Source organism: Bactrocera tryoni, chromosome 3, assembly GCF_016617805.1.
Source record: "Bactrocera tryoni isolate S06 chromosome 3, CSIRO_BtryS06_freeze2, whole genome shotgun sequence".
Lineage (NCBI taxonomy): Eukaryota > Metazoa > Arthropoda > Insecta > Diptera > Tephritidae > Bactrocera > Bactrocera tryoni.
The window spans coordinates 32,167,868-32,191,746 of NC_052501.1; the positions used below are offsets into that span (position 1 = coordinate 32,167,868).

The following is a 23,879-nucleotide window of genomic DNA, read 5'->3' on the forward strand; positions in this document are numbered from 1 at the left end:
GACCCTTCTTCTTCTTTACTGGCATAAAACCGCTTACGCGGCTATAGCAGAGTTAACAACAGCGCGCCAGTCGTTTCTTCTTTTCGCAAAGTGGCGCCAATTGGAGTTTCTAAGCGAAGCCAGGTCTTTCTTCACTTGGTTCTTCCAACGGAGTGGAGATCTTCCTCTTCCTCTGCTTCCCCCAGCGGGTACTGCATCGAATACTTTTAGAGATGGAATGCTGGATTGTAGCCGCTATCTTTTAATTCGCTGAACTATGTCACTGTCGTCGTATATCTCATACAGCTCATAGTTCCATTGAAAGCGATATTCGCCGTTCCCAATGCGCAAAGGACCATAAATATTCGCCGATCTTTTCTGCACTAGTTCTACGCACTGGAATTGACTCGATCTAACCCCGTTTGGATCGGTAGGAGTTAATTAATTTATGAATCGGAAACGCGTATCGATAGCTGCGGTCCAAAAAAAATAAACCGCATTAAATTAAACAGTCGCTCAGATCTTCTGAGTTGTGCCGGTTTCAACGTCATACGTAAGGATCGCGACTGAGGTAATGGTAGTGGCCTAGCCTTCATATTGCACAACACCGTGCAGTATCGTCGAATCGATAAAAACACCGACCGCAGGGATACTACCTTAGAATGTAAGGGTATAGCTTTCCGGTCAGGCGATGTCGAGCTCGAAATATTTAATATATAGATCCCCCAGTTACATATTGCCCTACAGGATATCCCCCGAATATAGGCGTACTCCTCCGTGGTGAAAACCGTTTGGTACTAGGCGCCTTTAACGTGCACTACGTTCTTTGACATTCCTGCCTGTCATATGATCGTAGGGGGATGGAGCTGGCGGGACAGATTGACGATTCGACATTCTGCACAATGAATGACGAAGCCCCCACCAGAGTTATGGGCACCTGTATAGCTCGCCCGATATTACCATTGCTAGTGGAGGTCTGATAAATAGCATAACCTGGCGACGTATGCTGACTCTCGCATCAGACCATCTGCCCATAATTATATCGATCGAGAAACCTCCCGATTTTATTTCTGTTGTCAACCGCTCCTTGGTTAACTTTAACAAAGCTAACTGGGACGGCTTCACAGAATTTACTGAGAGCACCTTTAACGCTCTACCCATTCCTACGGATGTATGCGTTGGCGAACGTCGATTCCGCAAGGTGATCGCAGCAGCTACCGCTCGCTTCATCACGGCTGGAAGAATAGCGGAAATCCGCCCCAATTTCCCAGCCAAAGCAGCCGTTTTAGCTAATGAACGCGACACCTTACGCCGTGCCGATCCCGGGAATCCCCGAATAAGGGATCTCAAATTGGAGATTCGGCGTATGGTAAATGAACATAAGCCGACGAAATGGATAGAGCACCTGAAGTCCTGCAACCTCTCCACCGGTGTGAGTAAGCTTTGGGCTACTGTCAAAGCTTTGTCTAACCCGAAGAGACAGGACGACCGAGTTGAGGTTTAATTCAATGGTCATGCCTCTTCGGACCCGAAGAAGTGCGGGAGCTATTTTCGCCGGCAGTTTACACTGCACCTTTCGGTAGACAAAGTCAAGAGATGTGTTAACCGACGGCTGCGCAAAATGCCAAACGACTGCGCGCCACTTACTTTCACCGATGGGGTGGTTCAGAGTGTCATCAACAAAGCAAAATCTTCAAAATCCATTGGTCCTGATGGAATTAACATGCTAATGCTAAAATATCTAGGCTCGACAGGAGTAAGTTATCTCCCCAAGGTCCTCAACCTGTCGCTGACCACTCTTCAAATTCCCGATGCGTGGAAAGTCGGCGTTCCACTACTGAAATCTGGGAAACCCGCCAACAAAGGGGAATCTTATCGTCCGATAACTCTCTTCTCCCCAGTAGTGAAGACACTTGAGGTCTTGCTTCTCCTGACCTTAACTTACCTGAGCCTAGCCAGCCACCAGCATGAATTCGGAAAGTGCGCATCGCGTCATAAACGCTCAGATAGTTCGTGGCTTCAACCAGAAACCTAACTGTGAGAGAACGATCCCCGTAGTCAAAACCCTTTGACACAGTCAACCCTACAACATCGAGAAAACTACGCTTCCTCCAGGACTGAAGAGTTGGACCATGAACTACCAGCGCGGTCGACAGGCATCCGTACTATTTCGAGGTGAAACATCGAAACTGAGAAGAATTAAACAGGAGGTTCCGCAGGGTGGTGTCCTCTCCCCGCTTCTGTTTACCTTCTACATATCGAAGCTCTCACAGCCACCAGAGGGAGTTTCCATAACCTCGTACCCTGATGATTGCACGATATTGGGGTCGGGCAATGGGATCGATGGCATGTGTTCAAAAGTAAACGGCTATCTCACCGACCTTTCTCGTTTCCTCACTGCACGGAACCTATGTTCCTTTACTCCCCATCCGACAGCGATTATTGCCAAGGTACAGAGCCGCAATAAAATCCTCAAGTCCCTAGCCGGCAGCTCATGGGAAAAAGACAAAGAAACGTTGTTGACAACATAAAAGGCAATCGGACGGACTGACTTCGATTACGCTGCACCAATATGGTCGCCTGGATGCAGTGGTATGCAAATGAGGAAACTCCAGACCTGCCAGAACACTGCACTCCGGACCACGACAGGATGCCTCTTGATGTCTCCCATCGAACACCTACATAGTGAGACGCTTATGGCCCCAGTTAAGGAGCATAATGAACTCCTCTTCAAGCCGTTCCTGCTAGGATGTTTTCGCAGAAATCACCCTTGTAGCCACCTGCTTGGAGCGGAACCGCGTCCTAGGAGCATCAAGAGGTAGGTCTTTCCTTCTCGGTTTAGTTCTGCAGCTCGAATTATTTTCTCCAAAAGTAGGTTGAAAAAGTCACACGAAAGAGAGTCGCCTTGTCTGAAACCTCGTTTGGTATCGAACGGCTCAGAGATGTCCTTCCTGATCCTGACGAAGCTTTTGGTATTGCTCAATATCAACTTTCACAGCCGTTTTAGTTTTGTGGGGATACCAAATTGAGAAATCGCGACATAGAGCCAGATCCTGTAACTCGTGCTGTCAAAGGCAGCTTAGAAATTGACGAAGAGGTAGTGAGTGTCGATTCTCTTTTCATGGGTCTTTTCCAAAATTTGGCTCATGGTTAATATCTGGTCAGTTGTTGATTTTCCAGGTCTAAAGCCACACTGATAAGATCCAATCAGTTTGTTAACGGTGGGATTTCATCTTTCACACAATACGCTGTTTGTGGATTGGGCAAAGTACACTTAAATTGTCGGACATGATTTCACCCGACCATATTCTACAAAGAAACTGATGCACGCATATTATGTTCTTTGCCGCCGTGTTTGAAAAGCCTCTTCAGATGGGTAATTGCTATTCAGTCTTCTTCATGGTCGGGCAATGGAACGTCTGATCCATCGTCATCGATTGCCTTCACTGCCATTCTGCAGCCTACTTGAGGGAGGCTCCCTCCCTAATTTTAGTATGTTCTGGACATCGGTTACTACATCACCTCTGGCGGTTCTACAAGGGTAAGCTCCGGTCATGAAAACTTCAGTTAGTCGCAGCATCTTTTCGTAGAATTTTCGTGCATTACACCATTTCGGACTCTCTCCTTTTTTGTCTTCAAATGCGTATCACTAGCCAGTCTGTTTTCTATCCACTGCGACACGGCACCCCTCATCGTACCAGCTGTTCTTTTGCATTTTCCAAAATCAATGGTTTCGTTTGCAGCTGTACGTAAGGAAGTTGAAATGCCATCCCACAGTTCCCTTATATCGAGTAGTTGATGAGTGCTCTCAGAGAGCAGGAGTGCAAGCCGAGTCGAAAATCACTCGGTTGTCTGTTATGATTGCAGCTTTTCCACGTCGAACCTTCCTTGTGTTTGTTGACGTGCGTTTTTTGTTGCACAGAGACGGGTGCGAATCTTGGTTGCAACAAAATAGTGATCCGAGTCGATGTTAGGACCTCAGAGCGTACCCACGTCTAAAACACTAGAGACGTGTCTTCCGTCTATCACAACTTGATCGATTTAGTTGGTGGTTTTTCGATCCAGAGACAGCCAGGTAGCTTGGTGAATTTTCTTATGATGGAATCAAATGCTACAGATAACCATATTATTTAGTAGGTTAACTAACAAACCAAACAGAGTTTGTGAATACAGTAAAGTTTAGTTTCCATAAATTACACACAAATACAAATATTATATTACCAAAAAAATTCTCAATAAGCTTAGGTGCTCTTCTAAAGAATTTGAAAAGATCAGTATGCGAATCTTATTTTATTTATGCATTCTCTCAATATGTCATTCATAAATCTTTAAAATGTAGCTGTAGCATTTTTCAACTCGAAAGGCTTGCCGGAGCTGTTTTCTCAACGTCCCATTCTGTCATTAAAATCTGATGGTAACGTTTTGCTAAATCTGTTATGCTAAAGTACTGTGCTTTGCCCAATTTATCCAAGACTTCTACGATATTTGGTAGAGGATACTTATCGTCTACAGTTAATTGATTCCTGAATTATCTACTATCTTCTTTGGTGGGTAGTTTATATACTCTGTACTTGTTGATTCGTTAGTGTTTTTATTTCCTGCATCACTGTTTTTACATTTTTGAAAATGAAATTGTTTCCTAAAATCCATTAATAACCATCTCATTCTGTCGTTTTCCGAGTATTTGAATTCCTTTGGACAAGGACTCTTTACCTTAATACTTGGTGTTTCAATTATTTCACTTAAAGTATTCATCATAGAGTTTTCACTTTCAAGCACTGTCAATTTAAATTTTTCAAAACTAGATTTTTTCATTACGCTTATGGCTGAGTCTGAGTCAACCAGAACACAAAATGAATTCTCAAAAATCGTTAATACTTTTTCAAGATTCCTAGGCTAGTTTGTAAAAAACACCTCATTCGTATTTGATTCTTGCAGATCACCTCTTCTACTCATTATGTCCACGTTCATGGGTTCTGATCTCCCTCTTTGAAGTTGTTGTTTAATATTTTCCGAGTTTCTTTGCTGTATTAAGTAAGTAAAATAGTTTTGATTTGCTTGAATCTGTCTTAATTTTTAAATTTTTTGCTGAACCACCGATTTTAAAATCATAGATCACCCTAAAAACTATTTCTTTCTGCCCTACATAGTCTCTTCGTACTCTGTCAGTTGCCTCAATGAAGGGCAGATGTTGCTTTAGCAAGAAGTGGTATGTTTCGGTGACACCAGGACTTTTTGGAGGACCGAGAAGAAGTCGCTGATGAACCGTGCTGAGGAACTAGCGTCTTCGACAAACACCGACAAACGAAATTAGTACTATGTGACTCGTGTGCGCAAATTTTTGAACAAATCGTCGACTATGTATTCGATTAATTTCCTAAATGTTAAATTTATCAAATTCTGTGGTTCATGACAAAGCACTTGAACATGCCCAAGGTGTGTGCGAAGATGGCCCCAAAAGTGTTCACTGACGCGAATGGCGAATGGAAGTTTGCAAGAAAATTTGAGCATGTGTGAAAGTGACCCCCAATTTTTGTATAAAGTAATCACAGTCATGGATCTTTGAGTATGATCCCGAGACAAAGAGATGAAAGGCAAGCATTTTCAGACCACAGAAGAGATCCAAACAGCGTGCACCTCGGCTCTCAAGGCTATTTCGAAGAACGCCTTCCGTGACGCCTTCAATGCTTGGAAATAGCGCTGGTAGCGCTGCATCGACGCAAAAGGAGCCTATTTTGAAAGTTTTTTAAGAATTGTAGCGATTGGCTCAATAAATTTTTTTAAATCGACTCAGTCCTATTACTTTCCGGACAAACCCTGTACCTCTACTTGGATTACACGTATAAAGCCAACCGGAAGTTTGAAAATTTTGTATTAGGTATATAGGGGTTAGGGAAGTATTGATCCGATTTTATCATTTCCTCCGTATTTCAATAATATATCTCACAGATTGACCAAAATTTTAACAATCGGTAGAAAGTCAGCCAACGGCACTGGGTGTGATTTTGAAAATTTTTAGTCATAAAGTATCATACCTTAAAGACACTATTTGTGTATATGTTTTACACCCATATATTCATTGCAGCTTGATTCGTATATTGGAAAATAAAAAAATATTGTAATTCAAATTATGTTATATGGGAATTAAACGTGTTGTAGGCCGATCTCATTTTCGCACGGTAAAATAGGAAATTCATGATAAGGTTGTACTGAATTTAGTTGAGTAGGTCCTGAGAAATGGAATTGCACCTAAAAGTGAGAGATGTGACACCCTTTTTTCAATATTGACACCGGCTCCTATAAGGTCCTTTCGTACCGTTATCGTGCTTTTAGTAGCTGTCAACATTCTCTTAGCCTTTTTTCAACAATTTTTTCTAATATAAAAAATTAAATATTAAATATTTTAATTTCTTACTAATATAGAAAATTCAATATTTTATTAGATTATTTTATAGTTACAAACATACACTAATAACAAAGAAGTTCTGAAATTTTTGGAAAAAGATATTTTAAACTCGGCCACTGCGACGCCATTTCCGGTGACCACTCGGAAAAAGAGGCTGCGATTTAGAATAGCATCCCCCGATTTCGGGGTTAAAATGGGTATGTACGGATAGAGGAGGTTCTCCAGATCAAGAATATATAAATACTTATATAGTTGCCGCTTTAAATTTAAATTTAAAATGCGTCTTTCTCCGATTTATAATGCATTTTACACTTATATTTTATACTTTTATATCCACTAACACTTCACTAATTCGTTTCTAATCATTTATTTTAAATTAAATAGTTAAAATTTTAAACTTTAGTTAAAATCCATTTATTCATAAAATAAGAAAATGGTTGTAAACAAGCAAAAAATTAGTGTTACCATATTTTTTAATGGAATAAAAATAAGAAAGATTATGACGTCATCACTAAATTCATTATTGTGTGATGAGTAATGTAAAATCTTTCAGAATTCTCATTATCTTGATAAATCCCGGTGTTGGATCGGGCAAAAAGGAGTTCAACGCAAAAACACTGAGCACGCCCAGGTGTTGGTCCGACTGAGGGTTAATTTTTTTAATGCAGAAAGGAATTCTATGCGGATTTATTTGTTTTCTTTATTTATTTTGGTTCTTCTGTGAAATATGTACGTAAGGTAATACTGATTATTAGTTAGAATGCAACCCTTTTATTATTGTGTGAACAAAAATAATTAAACAAAAGTTAAATACTGAAAAAAGTTATTTTTGAACTATATAACATAAAATAAATGATAAGAAATGAATTAGTGAAGTGTTAGTGAATATAAAAGTTACAAATTTAAGTGTAAAACTCATTATAAATCGGAGATTTTAATAGTTGAATTTTTGAACTTTAAATGCAAATATCTCAAAAAAAGAAAATTGGATTTTTGACACACATTTTTGCAAAAAAAAATGAAAATTTCAATGAAAACTTCGCGAACTTTTCTTTTCAAAGAGTTGTAATTGAAAAATAATCATACGTCCAAGTCTGTAAGAATTGTATCTCAAAGACTTGTGTAAGGTTTCATGAAGATCGGTTGAGAAGTTCTCGAGAAATCTTGCCAGCAGACTTCAGAAACACAGTTTCGAAAAAACGCGTTTAAAGACGGTGCACTTAGCTTAGGTAGCCTCGAGCGCACAAGTTCTCAAGGCTGTATCTCTGAATAAGAGATAAAAAGACAATAAAAAAAATTGAGTTATTGTAACCCGTAAACCTATGTATCCTCTTAATAAAGCTTTAATGGTTAGTGAGATACAAGATGTACACTAAACTCGTTAGGACATGCTTTTCAGTTCACAAAATCCTTTCTGCTGTGATCCACTGCATTAAATAACAGTTTTTTATCTTAAATTTCCGCGTTATTGTCGCACTTTATAAATTTTCGATTATATAAGTTGCAAGGACATGGTAGTGATTTCGGTCCAATATCGAACTTCTTGTAGTACCAAGGAACACGTGCACCAAGTTTCATCGAGATATCTCAATTTTTAACCAAGTTACAGCTTGCACGTTCAGACGGACGGACGGGCAGAAAGTTAACCGGAATTCAACACTTTTCGCCATCTAAACCATTTACCGAATATACATAACTCGAGTAGCATTAGGTGTTACAAACAACCGTTAGGTGCACAAAACCATAATTCTCTGCAGCAACATGTGCGAGAGTATAAAATATTGAACTTACCTAACTTACTTAGTAGCTCCCTTTGCCTTTCAAGAACGTGGAACATTAGCATCGTGCTGACGAAGTTGAAACGTTCAAGTTAAATCTAAGTATGTCATAGTTTTGTTACGCTTTTGAAAATATGTATTTCATTAAAAGAATTTTCTCTAACAAGTGAGAAATGAATTTTATTCATACATAACTATATAATTTTTAAAACCAAAATTTCAGTAAATACAAAATTAATTTGTTAATATATATGTTTATTCATTTATTTTTCTCTGACTAAATCAATTGGCTTAAAATGATTTAAAGCATTAACAGTCCAATCTGACACATTGCCGTTAGTAAATTCCTTTTTGAAGCGATAATTGCACACAAACACTTTATCTTGATATTCTGGAAGGGATCTAAAAAGAGAAAAGAAAGGAAAGGTTAAGTATATAGAGTAGGGTGTCCGTTATTTCCCAAATTTATTTTTGAGTCTGCAGCGCTCTCAAAATTTTTAGTAAATGCCCTAAAAAAATATGGGTCTTAATATTGATAATAACCTGTGCCCCAACGACAATTTATTTCCCATTTAAATAACATGGGGTTTTCGTACTTTTTGCAATTAATTTTTTCAAAAAAAATCTAAATAATTTTTTTTGGTCAGTCAGTGATATCTGTGTCAAATTTCACATCAAAAACTTTCAAGTTGGACCTTGAATAACTTTGACCGAAGTGTTTTTTTTTGAAAAATTTCAGAGAAACTTTTTGTACAACCTTCAATTTCCTACAAAAGTAATTCGGTGCTGCAGCAATGTATGTATCAATTGGTTTCGCAAAGAAAAAATTAATTGCAAAAAGTACGAAAACCCTACTTATACCTTAAATCGATATATAAAGAAAAACATACCATTCAAAAGGGCACTTATAAAGCAATTGTTTTAAAATAATAAAACAATATATTATTACATGAAAACTACTTTGTTATATAACATATGCGTTTATTATCAATACTCATTTCGATTTATGGGGATTAAACACGATTTTATATCGCAATTTAATTTATTATAAGAGCTAATTTTTAAGCTATTTTCACTGCACAGTCGGTGTGTTTCTATTGTCTCACTTCTCTTGCTTTTCGTAGCCCCTACGTATGGGATAGACCAAAAATGTATTTACCGTTAGTTTTATTGGCATTTTAAGAAATAGCCTTGATACAAACAGTGGTAAATTTCAAACTTTTTTTTTATTTTTGGCATATGAAATCGACCAGTGTGCCAACCAAACCAATGTTTGATGATACAAATCAAACTTGTTTGGTCCTTCGAACCAGATAAAGAGCTCGGCCAAAATTAAAAAGTCCTGTATTTACAAAACAGGCAATATACAATAAAGTCCTGTTCAAAATGCAGAAATACAAAAATAATTGTAAGACGGGTGTAATGTATATTTCCGCATACATTTCCGGTTTCAATGCGAGCGAAGCCGCGGGAAAAACTAATACGTAATATAAAGGTATTCGAGCTTCAGGTTGACTTTATATCGCATATATGGACTAAGATGTGAGTTAGCTTAATATAATAGAGTGAGCACGTTGTTCTAATAACGGTATAACTAATATCAAGATTTCAAAAATCCAGATGAATTGACTTCTTATATATAAAACTCAAAGAGCATATTAATAATATATTGTAATGCTAAAAATAAATAAAATCGGATACTGCAAATATCTCCAATATATCTATTATAATTTCCGGTTGACATTATACCGTATATCGGCCAATATGTATCAAATCTTAGCAAAATGAATTGAACGTATATTATTGGATATGCTTTACTTTAATATTCTCACAAACGTTACGTCGACAATTTTGATCAGTGTGTAAGGTATACATATGTTCGTAAAATTGTTTGAAAATATGTTGTCGAGTATACCTGAGCAATATTTAAAGTTAATGTAATCATCACAGACCTTTCTCTGCCCACAATATACCCCATACAATGATTTCGAACTTCCAGCTGACTTTAAACCGTTTAGGTTGATTAAAATGTGTGATATTTTAATGAAATTAATAGGACGATTTCTTTTTATTATGTAGTTTAACGATGATTGTGAATGAAGTTGGTCTAGGCCTTGGTCCAAATCTCATACTTCTAATATAATCTTTTAGTTGGAACTTAATATATTAAATTTAGCCTCCTCGGTTGAGTCACATATACCAATATAATTTCTGAAAACAAAAAAAATACATAGGGGGATAAAATCCATCGGAAACGAAAGATAAAATAACAAACATCTGAGGTCGAGCAAAGGATGGAAAGGGGCGTGGGTTGGCCTAGTAAGAGATAAGAATAATTTATCTCGACTAAGAGCCCCCCTATATATATTAAAAGGTCTATATAGACTTTTTTCACACAATATCAGAATTTATGTAAAAAATTTAAACAACAAATTTTTTTTTAATTATGTTTACTATTTCTCCTTATAGGGACCTAATATTGAAAACACCGTAATTTTCAATAAAAAAAATCACAAATCCACCACGCACCTCTCCTTCCTTTTCCCAATCTCAGATCACCTGAAAACTATTTTTCCGTTAATATTTCTTGTTTTATTTAGTAGATAAAATGTTTAGTATGAGGGGAGTTTTGTTGTGGAGCATATGCCATGAAAGTGGCATCAAGAAAATAAGAGTTGTTTATACCATTCAGAATTGAATACAAAAGCATTTCAGAATTTAAAGCACCTATTACGTTATGCATCTCAACTGCATTCTGCTTAAAGTTTTGAAATGCAATACTCGTATTAATCTTAATCCGTCAAAAGAATGTCGTTTAAAGTGTTGGCAAACTTCAATTTTTTTGTAGTACTACGGTTTTTTACTCTGTGCTGTGTGATTGTGTTTATTGCATAAACTTTTGACATTGATTAAGTATACTCAATAACATATAACAAGAAATTTTATGAAAATATATCTTACACGCTGACCGACATTTTCGGCATAAGGTTTTGTAAGTGTGACGAAAATTATTTTATGTAGGATAATATAAAATAACACATTTCCAATATTGTACGTTCAATTAATTTTGCTATGTATTCTTACACATTGACAAATGTAGACGATATAAAGATAACTGCAAGTTTATTAATCTTATATTAGATATATGGGAGAGAGTTGTATTAATAATTTTATCTATATTTGGTTATATTTTATATTATTAGCCTTAAAAGATGTTTTCTGAGTTTTATCAAGGTATCTGACATACCAAAGCAATATATGGATATTAATTATATGGATGGCTATGGCAAGCTTTCATCCGATTTTTTCCAGTTATTGCCATAAAATTCAGTTTTTAGAAAAAATACACTGTTTTTAGAAAACACATGTTCTACCAATTTCATTAAGAAAATTCAACTTTTGGCCGATATATAAAATATAAAGTCAGCCGAAAGTTCCAAAATATTTCTACTACATAGGTATATGCGGGATAAGGAAGTATTGACCTGATTTAATTCATTTTCGGCATATAGATACATGATTATCAGGAAAGGATTCGCTCTGAATTTGAATTTTACGATATACCTCACATATTGACCGATATTTTCGATAAAAAGTCAGCTATTGACTCTGGTGACCACTTTTTCGGTATCTAAGGGCTTGAACCGTTCCGACTCGGTAGTGAACATTTTTGCACTTAATACCGCATACCTTAAAATCACTACTTGTGCAAACTTTTATTCGAATATATTCATTAGTGCTTGATTTATATACAAGAAAGCAACAGAATCAGGTGGAGTTTCAAAGTGGTGTTATATACAGTAGGAGGCGTGGTTGTAGTCCGATTTCACCTAATTTCGCACGATATTTAAAGCTTGATTCGATCGTTGGGCTGACTTCGAAAACGTACTACTGCAAAGTATCGATACGCTATAACTGCAGCATTTATACATCGTCGGTATGCAATGTCATGGAGAATCTAATACATCTATTATATAGTAAATGTATCGCTATAGTTTCAATAACGATATTTAAATCTCATCTAAGGTTAGTTATAATGCTTATTATTTTTATAAACATCTAGAGGAGATTTGCAAAAATCTATAATATGTATGGACTGTATTGTATAATACTAATACATCGTTCTTCAATATTTAATACTAATAATATCGTTCTTGAATACTTGCCCCATATTCCAAGGAATTTCTTCACCGCGGTTTCGCATTTCCGTAAGTCCACGAAGTACGTGAAAAACCATTGTTATTTCAACCCAACGCTTCTGAATTTTTTCTTGCTCTTCGTCAAATATTATACCCACTTGGTATGGGAAAGCGAAGTAAATATCGGTTTTATTAATTTCTAATTGTTTCCTTTGAGCCACAGATAGTTTCTGAATAGTGGGTTTTAGCTCATTGATGGCTTCTTTCGACACGAAGCCGTTTAATGCATCAAATTCTCCATTTAACAGTTTTCTTGAAATAATCTATAAAAATAAAAATAGCTTAAATATAATTGATTTATTGTTATATGTATTTTAAAAACCACTTCTATTACAATAGAAAATTGTAACAAAGAAACATCAAAGAAGACTTTTGTAGTAGGTTATAAATCAATATACAGTGTGCGACAAAACGAAAACACGGAATCCATCTTGTCGATATCTAAATGAATAAAATCACATAGTAGGCATTACAATTAAATGTTTTTAGCAAAATTAAATTAGTAACAAGTAAGGAAGTGCTAAGTTCGGGTGCAACCGAACATTTTATACTATTGCAACTACCTCCAGGAGTGGATAAACTTTTTATAAATTATAAATTTTATATACCAATTAAAATAATAAATAATGAGCAATGATATTTTGATTTATACTTGTATAGGTTTATTAAATTTAAGACTTATCTCATTTGCCAATCCATTCTGTATAATTTTTCTTCAAATTAACAATATTAAGGGATTAATTTTTTGGAAAAATATATTAAATTATTTTGAAAATGTATTTTATTTTTTTAATTTAATACAACCGTCTTAATACTTGCTCTACTAAATTTAAAATTACCGAAATGAAACTGCCGTCGGTATGTAATGGGATGTGTTGCCTCTTCGAAATTTTCATAAAAAAGAAAACTGATCTGTCAAACTGGTGAAGTAACAGTTCATTGCTTTCAATATATGGCATACGAATTAGTATGCCACAGGCAATACGTACAGCAATACAGTTAGTATACAATAAATTTTTTCTGTCGAGATGCCCCGTAACGCTTAGACAGTCGTTCTTTGTCGTTGTAGTAACTGACAGCGATATACAAACGATCGCGATTAGCTGAGAGTGTACTCGAAGACCGTGGAGAGTACCACTTGTGCAAGTACCGAGGCCGTTCGGCCTTCACAAGCGGCATCGCTTTGCACTATGAGCTCTTGAAGAGTTCCAAGAAGATCTGACGTTTTCGCACCAAATTTTTTTTAGCGATGAGGTCCATTTCTGGCTCAATGGGTATGTAAACAATCAAAATTGCCACATTTGGGACAAAGTGCAATTTGAGATTCAAGAGCTGCCTTTTAATTCCCAATAAACAACGATTTGGTGTGGTTTGTGAACCGGTGGAATCATTAGTCCATATTTTTTCAAAAATGATGCCGGTGAGAACGTAACCGTCAATGGCGACCGTTATCGCGCCATGATAACCGACTATTTGATACCTGAAATTGATTCTCATTTGGTTTCAACAAGACGGCGCCACTTCCCACACATCGCATAAATTAATGGAGTTTTTGAGAAAACACTTCGGTGACCGGATAATTCCACGTTTTTGCGCCGGTCGATTGGACCGACTTTTTCCTGTGGGGATATGTAAAGTCTAAAGTCTCTGCGGACAATCCCACTTCGATTCGAGCCTTGGAGAAAAATATCACGCGTATCATTCGCCAAGTATCGGTCAAAATTATAGAATGTGTCATCGAAAATTGGACTCAACGATGATAATAAACATTCTCTATTAAGTTTGAAGTTTCTGTGTTGTTTCGTTAAACAAGTAGGGAACCTCGAAATGGATCACCCTTTATAAGGCATGGAACCAATCCAAAAAAAAACAACAAATATCGTAAGATACAATGGCGATATTGGGCGTTACCATACTTTCTTAATTTTAATTCAAAATTTCGATAAATACACTTTGGTGTTTGCGATATAATTCAAGAATACGCATTTATGACCGAACATAGGTTCGCTGTTTCATTGTGAGAACCGTTTGGTACTAGACGACTTTAAAGCGCATTACTATATTTGGCATTCCTGTCTGATCGTATGGGGAACAAATAAACGATTCGACACTCTACACAATGAATAACGAAGTCCCACCGTAATTACGAACACTTGTATAGCTCGCCTGTCATTACTTTCGCTGGTGGCGGTCAGATAAGTAGCATAATCTGGCGACCACGTCAATTCGACAAAGTGATCGCTGCTGCTATTGCTCGCTTCTCTGGGATCAGGCCCAATTTCCCCAACTGAAGCAGCTGATTAACAAATCAGCGCAACACCTTACACTAGGTCGATCTTAGTGATATCCGCATAAGCGATCTCAATTTGGAGAATCGGTAAATGGCGAACCAGAGCAAGCGGATACAATGGATAGAGTAACTGAAGTTGCAGCCTCTCCCTCGGTGTTAAATTATGGATTACTTTTAAATTCCTGTCGAATCCGAAAAACGAAGATATGAATTGTTAAAGTAATTGGTAGCATTACTAAAACTTAAAGAATTTGTAAAATGAGATTATTGAATAGTTGCAAACAAATTACATTTATCGAAGTTTAAAACTGCATTTGAATTAATTTTTCGTTCATAGTAAAATATGTACAATTTTGTGCATTAACAATTCTTTACAAAAATGACACGAAGTTAATATTACACTATAAATACGTTGAAAATACTTTGAATAAATTTAATAAAGTAGTTAAAATGGAAACATTTTAAGAGAAAAAATAAAGGATAAATAATTTCTTAAAAGATACACAATTTTGGGTGAAATGTGTTTTAAACCTAAATGTCGTGCAGTTGGAACTAACACCATTTGCAATGCTACCACAATGCACACAACTGTGTAAGTGAAATGTATTTAAAACAAGAAACCCGTTAAAATGAGCTGTAGCGAAAATATAATATCCTTCACACTTGCATTATTTATAAAAGGAAATTCTATGGCGATGACTTGGAAAATAACCCCTGCAAAATTTTGTTAAATAAAAATTATGCAACAAAGCCCACCGTCAACAAACTGATTGCACCTTATCAGTGTGGCTTTAGACCTGGCAAATCAACAACCGACCAGATATTCACCTTGCGCCAAATCTTGGAAAAGAGCAGTGAAAAGAGAATCGACAAGCGCCACCTCTTCGTCGATTTCAAAGCTGCTTTCACGAAAAGGAGCTGCCTTTATGCCGCGATGTCTGAATTCGGTATCCCCGCAAAACTATAACAGCTGTGTAAACTATCGTTGAACAACACCAAAAGCTCCGTCAGGATCGGGAAGGACCTCTCCGAGCCGTTCGATACCAAACGAGGTCTCAGACATGGCGACTCCCTTTCGTGTGACTTATTCAACCTACTTTTGCGGAGAAACAAACAGTGTTGACAGTCATAACTTGGAAGTTGTAGATAATTTCGTCTAGCTTGGAACCAGCATTAACAACAACGTCAGTCTTAAAATTCAACGCAGAATATATCTTGCCAACAGGTGCTACTTCGGAGTAAGCAGGCAATTGAGAAGTATAGTCCTCTCTAGACGAACAAAAACAAAACTATATAAGTCACTCATTATTCTTGTCCTGCTATATGGTGCAGAGGCATGAACAATGACAGCATCTGAAAAGTCGACGTTACGACTTAAAAGGCAGGGGCTACGCTGGCTAGGTCATGTCGTCCGAATGGGCGAAACAGTAAAGAAGACCTCCTTTTGGGTCAAATTCGTGCTTGGCGACTTTAACGCCAGGGTGAGCAAAGAAGGTATCTTTGGCACAACGGTCGGTAAATTCAGCCTCCACGAGGAAACATCCCCAAATGGGTTAAGACTGATCGACTTCGCCGGGGTCCGAAATATGGTTATCTATAGTACTAGATTCCAGCATTGAAAAATTCACAAATCTGCCTGGCTGTCTCCGGATCGAAAAGCCACCAACCAGATCTATCATGTTGTGATAGACGGAAGACCCGTCTCCAGTGTTTTAGACGTGCGTACGCTCCAAGGTCCTAACATCGACTCGGACCACTATCTTGATGCAGTCAAGATACGCACCCGCCACTGTGCAACAAAAAACGCACGTCGATAAACACAAGGAAGGTTCGACGTCGAGAAGCTGCAATCCGAACACACAACCGAACGATTTTCTACTCGACTTGCACTCGTGCTCTCAGAGAGCACTCGTCAGCAACTCGGTATAAAGGAACCGTGGGACGACATTTCAAGCTCCTTACGTACAGCAGCAAACGAAATCATTGGTTTTCGGAAAATGCAAAAGAAAAGCTGGTACGATGAGGAGTGCCGTGTCATATTAGAGAGAAAGCAGACTGCCTACCTCGCAACGTTACAATGGACCACTACACCCGCGGATGGTATAGATACCGAGGGTTGAAGACGGAAGCGAGACGCATTTACAGACAAAAAAAGAGACGCCGAAATGAGTTAGTATATTCGAAAACTCTAGTATATTACCCCGAGAGGGGTAATGCTCGAAAATTCTACGAAAGGATGCGCCGACTAACAGAAGGTTTCAAGACCGGAGCATAACCTTATAGAACCCACAAGGGCTATCTAGTGACTGATGCCAAGAGCGTACTAAAATTATGGAGGGAACACTTCTCCAGCCTGGTGAATGCCAGTGAAAGCATAACACCAGGTGATGTCGAACCCGATTCACTATTCGATGACGATGGAGAAGACGTTGCATTGCCCGACCATAAAGAAATACCTGTCTGAAGAACAACGAGCTGTTCAAATACGGCTGCGCCAGCTACCGTGGGATAAGCCTCCTCAACATTGCATATAAGATATAGAGCGAATTGTGTGAAAGATTAAATTCCAATTCCCACGACAGCCGGTTCTACGCACCGGAATTGACTCAGATTTCATCCGACCAAGGGCTGTTTTTTCGGCGATCTAACCCCGTTTGGATCGGTGAGTATTAATTAGTGTTTGTCATCATTGGAGCAATGCCTTGCAGCAGAGTTGCTCCGTATCCTCCTGACTCGTGCTGGCATTGAGTCCAACCCGGGCCCGGAGGAAATTTTCTGCTGCGTTTGCGCAAAAAGGCTCCATCCAAACTCCACCTCGGTCAGGTGTATTACATGCAATGGATGGAGCCATCTTAAGACCCGCTCAGGCCTTAAGACTCACAGGGAGTGGACCACGAGTTACGTGGCCCCATGTTGCCTACGCAATACTGCGACACAAGCCTCTACGGCTGTGCAATCTGCACATAATTCGCGCGCTGCGCCGCCACTCACCCCGAGTGGCCAACATAGGACCTCCACGGTCCTCAGGAGCTCAAAAAGGCAACATAGCTCCTACTCTGACTTGCCACCCCTCCAACCTTCCTGCCGCTCCAATCCTCGTGCGAGAACCAATCAGCAACTCTTGGTTCCTCGCACAGTCTGTTCCGTGTGTCAGACCGTCATACGTCGGAACGTTACATCAGTTAAGTGCAATTCCTGCACTGGCTGGACTTCCCGTCGTGTTCCGGCCTGCGCACCACACATGAGTGGAGTAAATCGTACGTCGTTCCATGCTGCAGGAGTCTGCCCCCGCAACACACAACAGTGGCGTCGCCAGCCAACACCCCAGTGCGACAACCTCCCCTGCGGGTTCAGCAGCTGGAACAAACACCACCTACACGTCACTCCCTTACCCCCAGGATCACCCACGGACACCCGCGACAAACCCGTGTACTTCAATTCAACTGCAACGGACTCCAGAGTAAGATCGAGGAGATAGTTGCACTTATGAATCGGGAAGGCGTATCGATAGCTGCGGTCCAAGAAACCAAACTAAACAGCCGCTCAGATCTTTTGAGTTGTGCAGGTTTCAACGCAATACGTAAAGATCGCGAGCGAGATTATGGTGGCGGCCTAGCCTTCATATCGCACAAGACCGTACAGTATGGTCTAATCGATGAAGACATCGACCGCAGGGATACTAACCTAGAATGACAGGGTATAGCTATCCGGTCAGGCGATGTCGAGCTCGAAATATTTAATATATACATGTGGGACTCGAATTGATATCCGAATTTCATAATTCATTATAATTAACAGATAAGTGGCAACCACTTATTCGAATGTCAAATAGTCGACGACAATTGTGGATTACGTAGAAGTTGTGGGCGGTAAGGCTTAGCGTTCATCATAGCGAGATAAGTATGACGGCCATTCCTGATTGTAACGCGGAGTAGTGTAGTACTTATTTTATTGAGCTAGATCCGATTAAGAAGAGATGCTACTGTTATTGTGCAAGGGAAAGGGCCATTATGCCCACGATTACAAAGTCTCACAACCAGCTAGTGTGGTGAAAAATGAACGTATGTATTAACACAGTAGATGGTGAGAACGGTATAGGGAGAGGTGAGCATATTTTCTGAAGGCTGTGATTAACGAGATCACGTTTAGCGCATTGGTAGATACGGGATGCTTCACGAGTATATTGAGATACGATACGTTTAAGAAACTAGGAGGAATTAGTCTCAAAGAAGAGAAACAACAGCTGTATATAATTGGAAATGGCGAAGTTACAACAATGGGCAACTTTATAGCGGAGATCTCTGTAGAAGGCGTGACAATGAAAGTCAAGTTTGATGTAGTAAGAGTGCAAGATATACCCTACGCGGCAATCTTGGGAAGCAATATACTTAAAGTAGTGGATTTGGTGTTTAGGAAAGGCAGTGTGGAATTTAGGAAACCTAATAAGGGTAGAGAAGTGGGTGATACTGATGCCAATAAGTTGACGGTTAGAAGCAAATGTGTTCAAGGGGGCGATGAAACTGAAATCTCAATGAGTGAGAGTGAGGTTTCTAAGGTATTAAAGTGGGCGATGTAACTGAAATCTCAGTGAGTGAGAGGGCTTCTGCCGAGTAAGTGTGCGAAGATAAGGTTGTTCCGGAAGTGTTAGGGAAAGAAGTTGGAAGGAAATGTAGTCAAGTGGGCGATGAAACTGAAATCTCAGTGAGTGAGAGGGTTTCAGCCGAGCAAGTGCGCGGAGATAAGGTTATTTCAGAAGAGCTGGGGAAGGAGGTCGATATAGAGGAAAAGGACAGGGTATGTCGTGGCAAAGGCTTCAATGATGAGAGTGAATTTAAATTTTTGCGTGAAAAGAAGGTGCAAATGAACGGTAAATCGGATAGGGTAGACTTGTCACATTTAGAAGAATCTGACGCAGCGTTCCTCAAAACGTTGATAAATAAATATCAGCCTCAGAAACCGATGAATGTGCCAGTGTAAATGAAGTTAATTTTCACAGACGGGAGACCGGAGTATCAACGGTCTCATCGAATGTCGTACGAAGATCAAAGGTACATAGATGATCAAGTTAGGGAAATGCCTAAGGATGGGATTATTCTAAATAGCACGTCGGAGTACAAGGACATAGTTGACTATAGATCCGGAACGCGGATGAGACGCGGATGTAGACGCATTAAGTCGCGTATATTGTTTACTGATTGAGGACTCGTTAAAATTTAGATTGAAGCAAGCTTAATTGCAAGACAATTGGATTAGAGCAGTAAGGAAAGCGTTAGAGAATGGACCCTATGAGAACTTTTACATAAGAAATGAGTTAGTATATTACGATCCCATCAAGGAGTTGTTAGTTGTACCTGCGGGCATGGAAGTGGTAGTAGATAGATTAGAGAAACCGACATCGATTTTTGGAAATCCGAGACGGATTGTTACAGTTAGGGGGGCTACCTTTACGGCAAATGCTTTCAAGAATTATTGCAACAAAGAAGGCATAAAACACTTGCTGATTGCAAGGGGAGTTCCTCGTGGACACGGCCAGGTAGAACGAGTGCATCGTATAATTATTCCAATGCTCTCAAAAATGTGTCGGATCACTCCAACTCAGTGGTACCGACAAGTGCCGAAAGTTCAACAAATTACGAATAAAACCTCTCCACGTAGTACGGGGATAGCACCATTCAAAATACTTACAGGTCTGAGTATGCGCATTTCAGATAATCCAGAACTACAAACTATGTTAGACGAAGTAGAGGTTGAAGAGTTAAATACGCAACGCGGTTTAGTGAGACAGGAAGCAACAAGAATAGAACGGGGAATTTTAGATTCAGAATTAATGAATTAGTCGCAATTAAAAGAACGCAGTTCGGGTTGGCATGAGATTGAGACCGAAATATCTCGGACCATACAAAATAGTCGCACAATTACCACACGGAAGATACGAAGTAGGAAAAGTAGGAGGCCATAAAGGACCTAATAAGACCATTGCAGTTGCAGAAAATATGAAGAAGTGGGGTTAGTTATTCGAGATCGAATAACTTGTCAGGACGGCCGATTGTGGGATTCGAATTGAGATCCGAATTTCATAATTCATCATAATTAACAGATAAGTGGCAACCACTTATTAGAATGTCAAATAGTGGATGCCAATTGTGGATTACGTAGAAGTTGTGGGCGATAAGGCTTAGCGTCCATCATAGCGAGATAAGTATGACGGCCATTCCTGATTGTAACGCGGAGTAGTGTAGTACTCATTTTATTGAGCTAGAGATATTCTTGCGAGTAACGCTTAAGCGCCATATTTTTCAGTTTTCCCGTTTAAGCGACTTTTGTGATTTCCATGCTAAATTGTAACGTTGGGCGTAGTAAAACGCTTCGTGTCGATATATGAGGTACTCCGTAGAGTTTAAGGGATTTTCCTTGTTAATTGCAACATCCAGTGTAGCGGATGCGTTGCGAATTTGGTGACTTTTAATTATATTCCTTTTCCTTTATTGTAACGCTGAGCGTAGCGCCGCTCAGTGCTAATTTGGTGACTTTTGGCTAATCTAAATCTAAGTGATACGTTTATATGAATTTTATTGTGAATAAAGCAAATCATACGTAATATAAAAGTGTACTTAATTCCGTAAAATCAGAAATTCTACATAGTTACATGTTGCCCTACAGGATATCACCCGAATATAGGCGCACTACTTCGTGGTGAAAACCGTTTGGCTAGGCGACTTTAATGCGCACCACGATCTTTGGCATTCCTACCTGTCAAATGATCGTAGGGGGATGGAGCTGGCGGAACAGATTGACGATTCGTCATTCTGCACAATGAATGACGAAGCCCCCACCAGAGTTATGAGCACCTGTAAAAGCTCGCCCGATATTACTATTGCTAGTGGTGGTCTGATAAATAGCATAACCTGGCGACGTATGCTAACTCTCGACGGGAGTAAGTTATCTCCCCAAGGTCTCAACCTGTTGTTGTAGCGGCAGAACTCTGTCGGTTCCGGTTACGTAGACCCGACTATCGTGGGAACGGGTCCTCAACCTGTCGCTGACCACTCTTCAAATAACCGATGTGTGGAAAGTCCGAAGAGTGGTCTCACTACTAAAACCTGGGAAACCCGTCAACAAAGGGGAGTCTTATCGACCGATAACTCTCCTCTCCCCACTAGTGAAGACACTCGATTCCTTGCAACTCCCGACCTTCACTCAACACCTCAGCCTAGCCAGCCACCAGCACGGGTTCCGAAAACTGCACATTACCACCACAACACTTAGCGTCATAAACGCACAGAAGTTCGTGGCCTCAACCAGAAACCACCCTGTGAGAGAACGATCCCCGTAGTTTAAAGCCTTTGACACAGTCAACCCCACAACATCAAGAAAATTACGCTTCCTCCAGGACTGAAGGGTTGAACCATGAACTACCTGAGCGATCGACAATCATCAGTACTATTTCGAGGTGAAACATCCAAACTAAGAAGAATTAAACAGGGGGTTCCGCAGGGTGGTGTCCTCTCTCCGCTACTGTTTAACTTCTACATCTCGAAACTCCCACAGCCACCAGAGGGGGTTTCCATAACCTTGTACGCAGATGATTGCACGATATTGACTTCGGGCAATGGAATCGAAGGCATGTGTCCGAAAGTAAATAGCTACCCCTCCGACCTTTCTCGTCTCCTCACTGTACGGATCCTCACACTTTCCCCCACCAGATCCACAGCGACCATATTTACGAACTGGACGAAGAAGTATAGACTTGAACTTAATATTGAAGTCGATGACGTCAAAATTCCGACTGTCAATAACCCTAAGATTTCAGGTGTAACCTTCGATAGTCTATGCTCCTTCACTCCCCACACGACCACGATTATCGCCAAGGTACAGAGCCGCAACAAAATCCCCAAGTCGCTAGCCGGCAGCACATGGGGAAAAGACAAAGAAACGTTGTTGGCAACAGACAATTCAATCGGCCGGCCGGTCCTCAACTACGGAACACCTATATGGTCGCCTGGATGCGGTGGTACGCAGATGAGGAAACTGCAGACCTGCGAAAATACTGCACTCCGGACCACGACGGGATGCCTTTTGATGGCTCCTATCGAACACCTACACAGTGAGACGCCTATGCTCCCAGATTGATAACATAATATGGTTGACTCTTAGGTTGGTTCATATAAAGGGAAAAAATTACAAATGTTAATTCCAGAAATCAGATTCAAATATACATAGCACGTTATCAATACAAGTTGTCAGGTTGTAGGACGAATTTTAAAATGGGCTTATAAATCTCAAAAGTACCATCTAGATCACCTGAAGAGCTTGCTTAGCACCATATACGAAGTCCTTAATGGTAAATTCTCTGTCAAAATAAGGGCGGATTATAAATTGTATTAATATCCAATTTCTCAAAGTATTGATTGTTGAAGGCCACAACGTTTCAGGAAAGTCCATTAAACGAGGCAAACTTCGTGATCCATCCAAATGAAAATTACTGTGGTCCGGGTTGGGAACATTGGAGGAGCTACGATGATTAGGCAATAACAATTTGTAATTGCATAATTCCTAAAAGAAGATATGAAATTTTGATCCAACTAGAAATATTTAAAAAAAAATACTTTTGTTTTGAATGAGGTCACTAATGTACGACGAAAATTTATAACGCGCAACATAATATTAAAAACACTTCTCACTCCTATAATTTATTTACAAAACTCAGGGTTATTGTCATCGCGCTAAATAATATCGATATGTTTGCGAATATATTTAACTTGCGGGGCATCTCGGCATGATAAAGTTTATGGTATACTAACTGTATTGCCTTGCCTATTGCCTGTGGAGACTCTATACTGCTTATGCAAAGCAATATATGGAATACTAATTAGTATACCGTCCCAGGATTTCAAGGATAAAATGGATATGGTCGGATAGAGGAGATTCTCCTGATCACGAATATATCTGGTTATAGCCGCAGGAAGATTATAGTTTTCGAGATATTCGCGTTTAAAGTTTAAAATTTGCAATATTTTAATTACATATTTTCGATATATAAAATTAATTTTGCACTTATATTCTTCACTTTTATATCCACTAGCACTTCACTAATTCATTTGTACACATTTATTTTGGCACAATTCCGATTTCTTTGGCGCAGCGATTTGAAGGTATTGTTGAAAAGAGGAAGTCCTCCTGATTAAGAAATATACAGGGTTATAGGTACCGCAAACGCTTAGTTTACG

The 23,879-nt window shown here is 39.2% G+C and overlaps 1 protein-coding gene and 1 pseudogene across 1 annotated transcript; one reads left to right on the plus strand and one right to left on the minus strand.

Moving 5' to 3' along the window:
* Window positions 1-839: 839 nt before the first annotated feature.
* On the plus strand, window positions 840-2,180 carry LOC120773113 (annotated as a pseudogene).
* A 6,217-nt stretch (window positions 2,181-8,397) lies between these two features.
* On the minus strand, window positions 8,398-23,385 carry LOC120771426 (m-AAA protease-interacting protein 1, mitochondrial). The gene is made up of 4 exons (XM_040099415.1): window positions 23,259-23,385; window positions 22,954-23,205; window positions 12,330-12,625; window positions 8,398-8,565 (listed from the first exon to the last, which is right to left on the minus strand). Exons 1-4 carry the CDS (start codon window positions 23,310-23,312, stop codon window positions 8,427-8,429), a joined length of 741 nt encoding a protein of 246 aa, XP_039955349.1. The 5' UTR covers window positions 23,313-23,385; the 3' UTR covers window positions 8,398-8,426.
* Between the last annotated feature and the right edge of the window lie 494 nt (window positions 23,386-23,879).

What these genes read in the sequence shown, in the direction of transcription:
- LOC120771426 (XM_040099415.1), bottom strand. Translation starts at nt 23,312, where the DNA reads ATGTTGCGCGTTATAAATTTTCGTCGTACATTAGTGACCTCATTCAAA. An exon ending in GTGCTAAGCAAGCTCTTCAG is followed by an intron (nt 12,626 to 22,953) that starts GTGATCTAGATG and finishes TTATTTTTATAG; the next exon opens with ATTATTTCAAGAAAACTGTT. An exon ending in GAAATTCCTTGGAATATGGG is followed by an intron (nt 8,566 to 12,329) that starts GCAAGTATTCAA and finishes TTCTCTTTTTAG; the next exon opens with ATCCCTTCCAGAATATCAAG.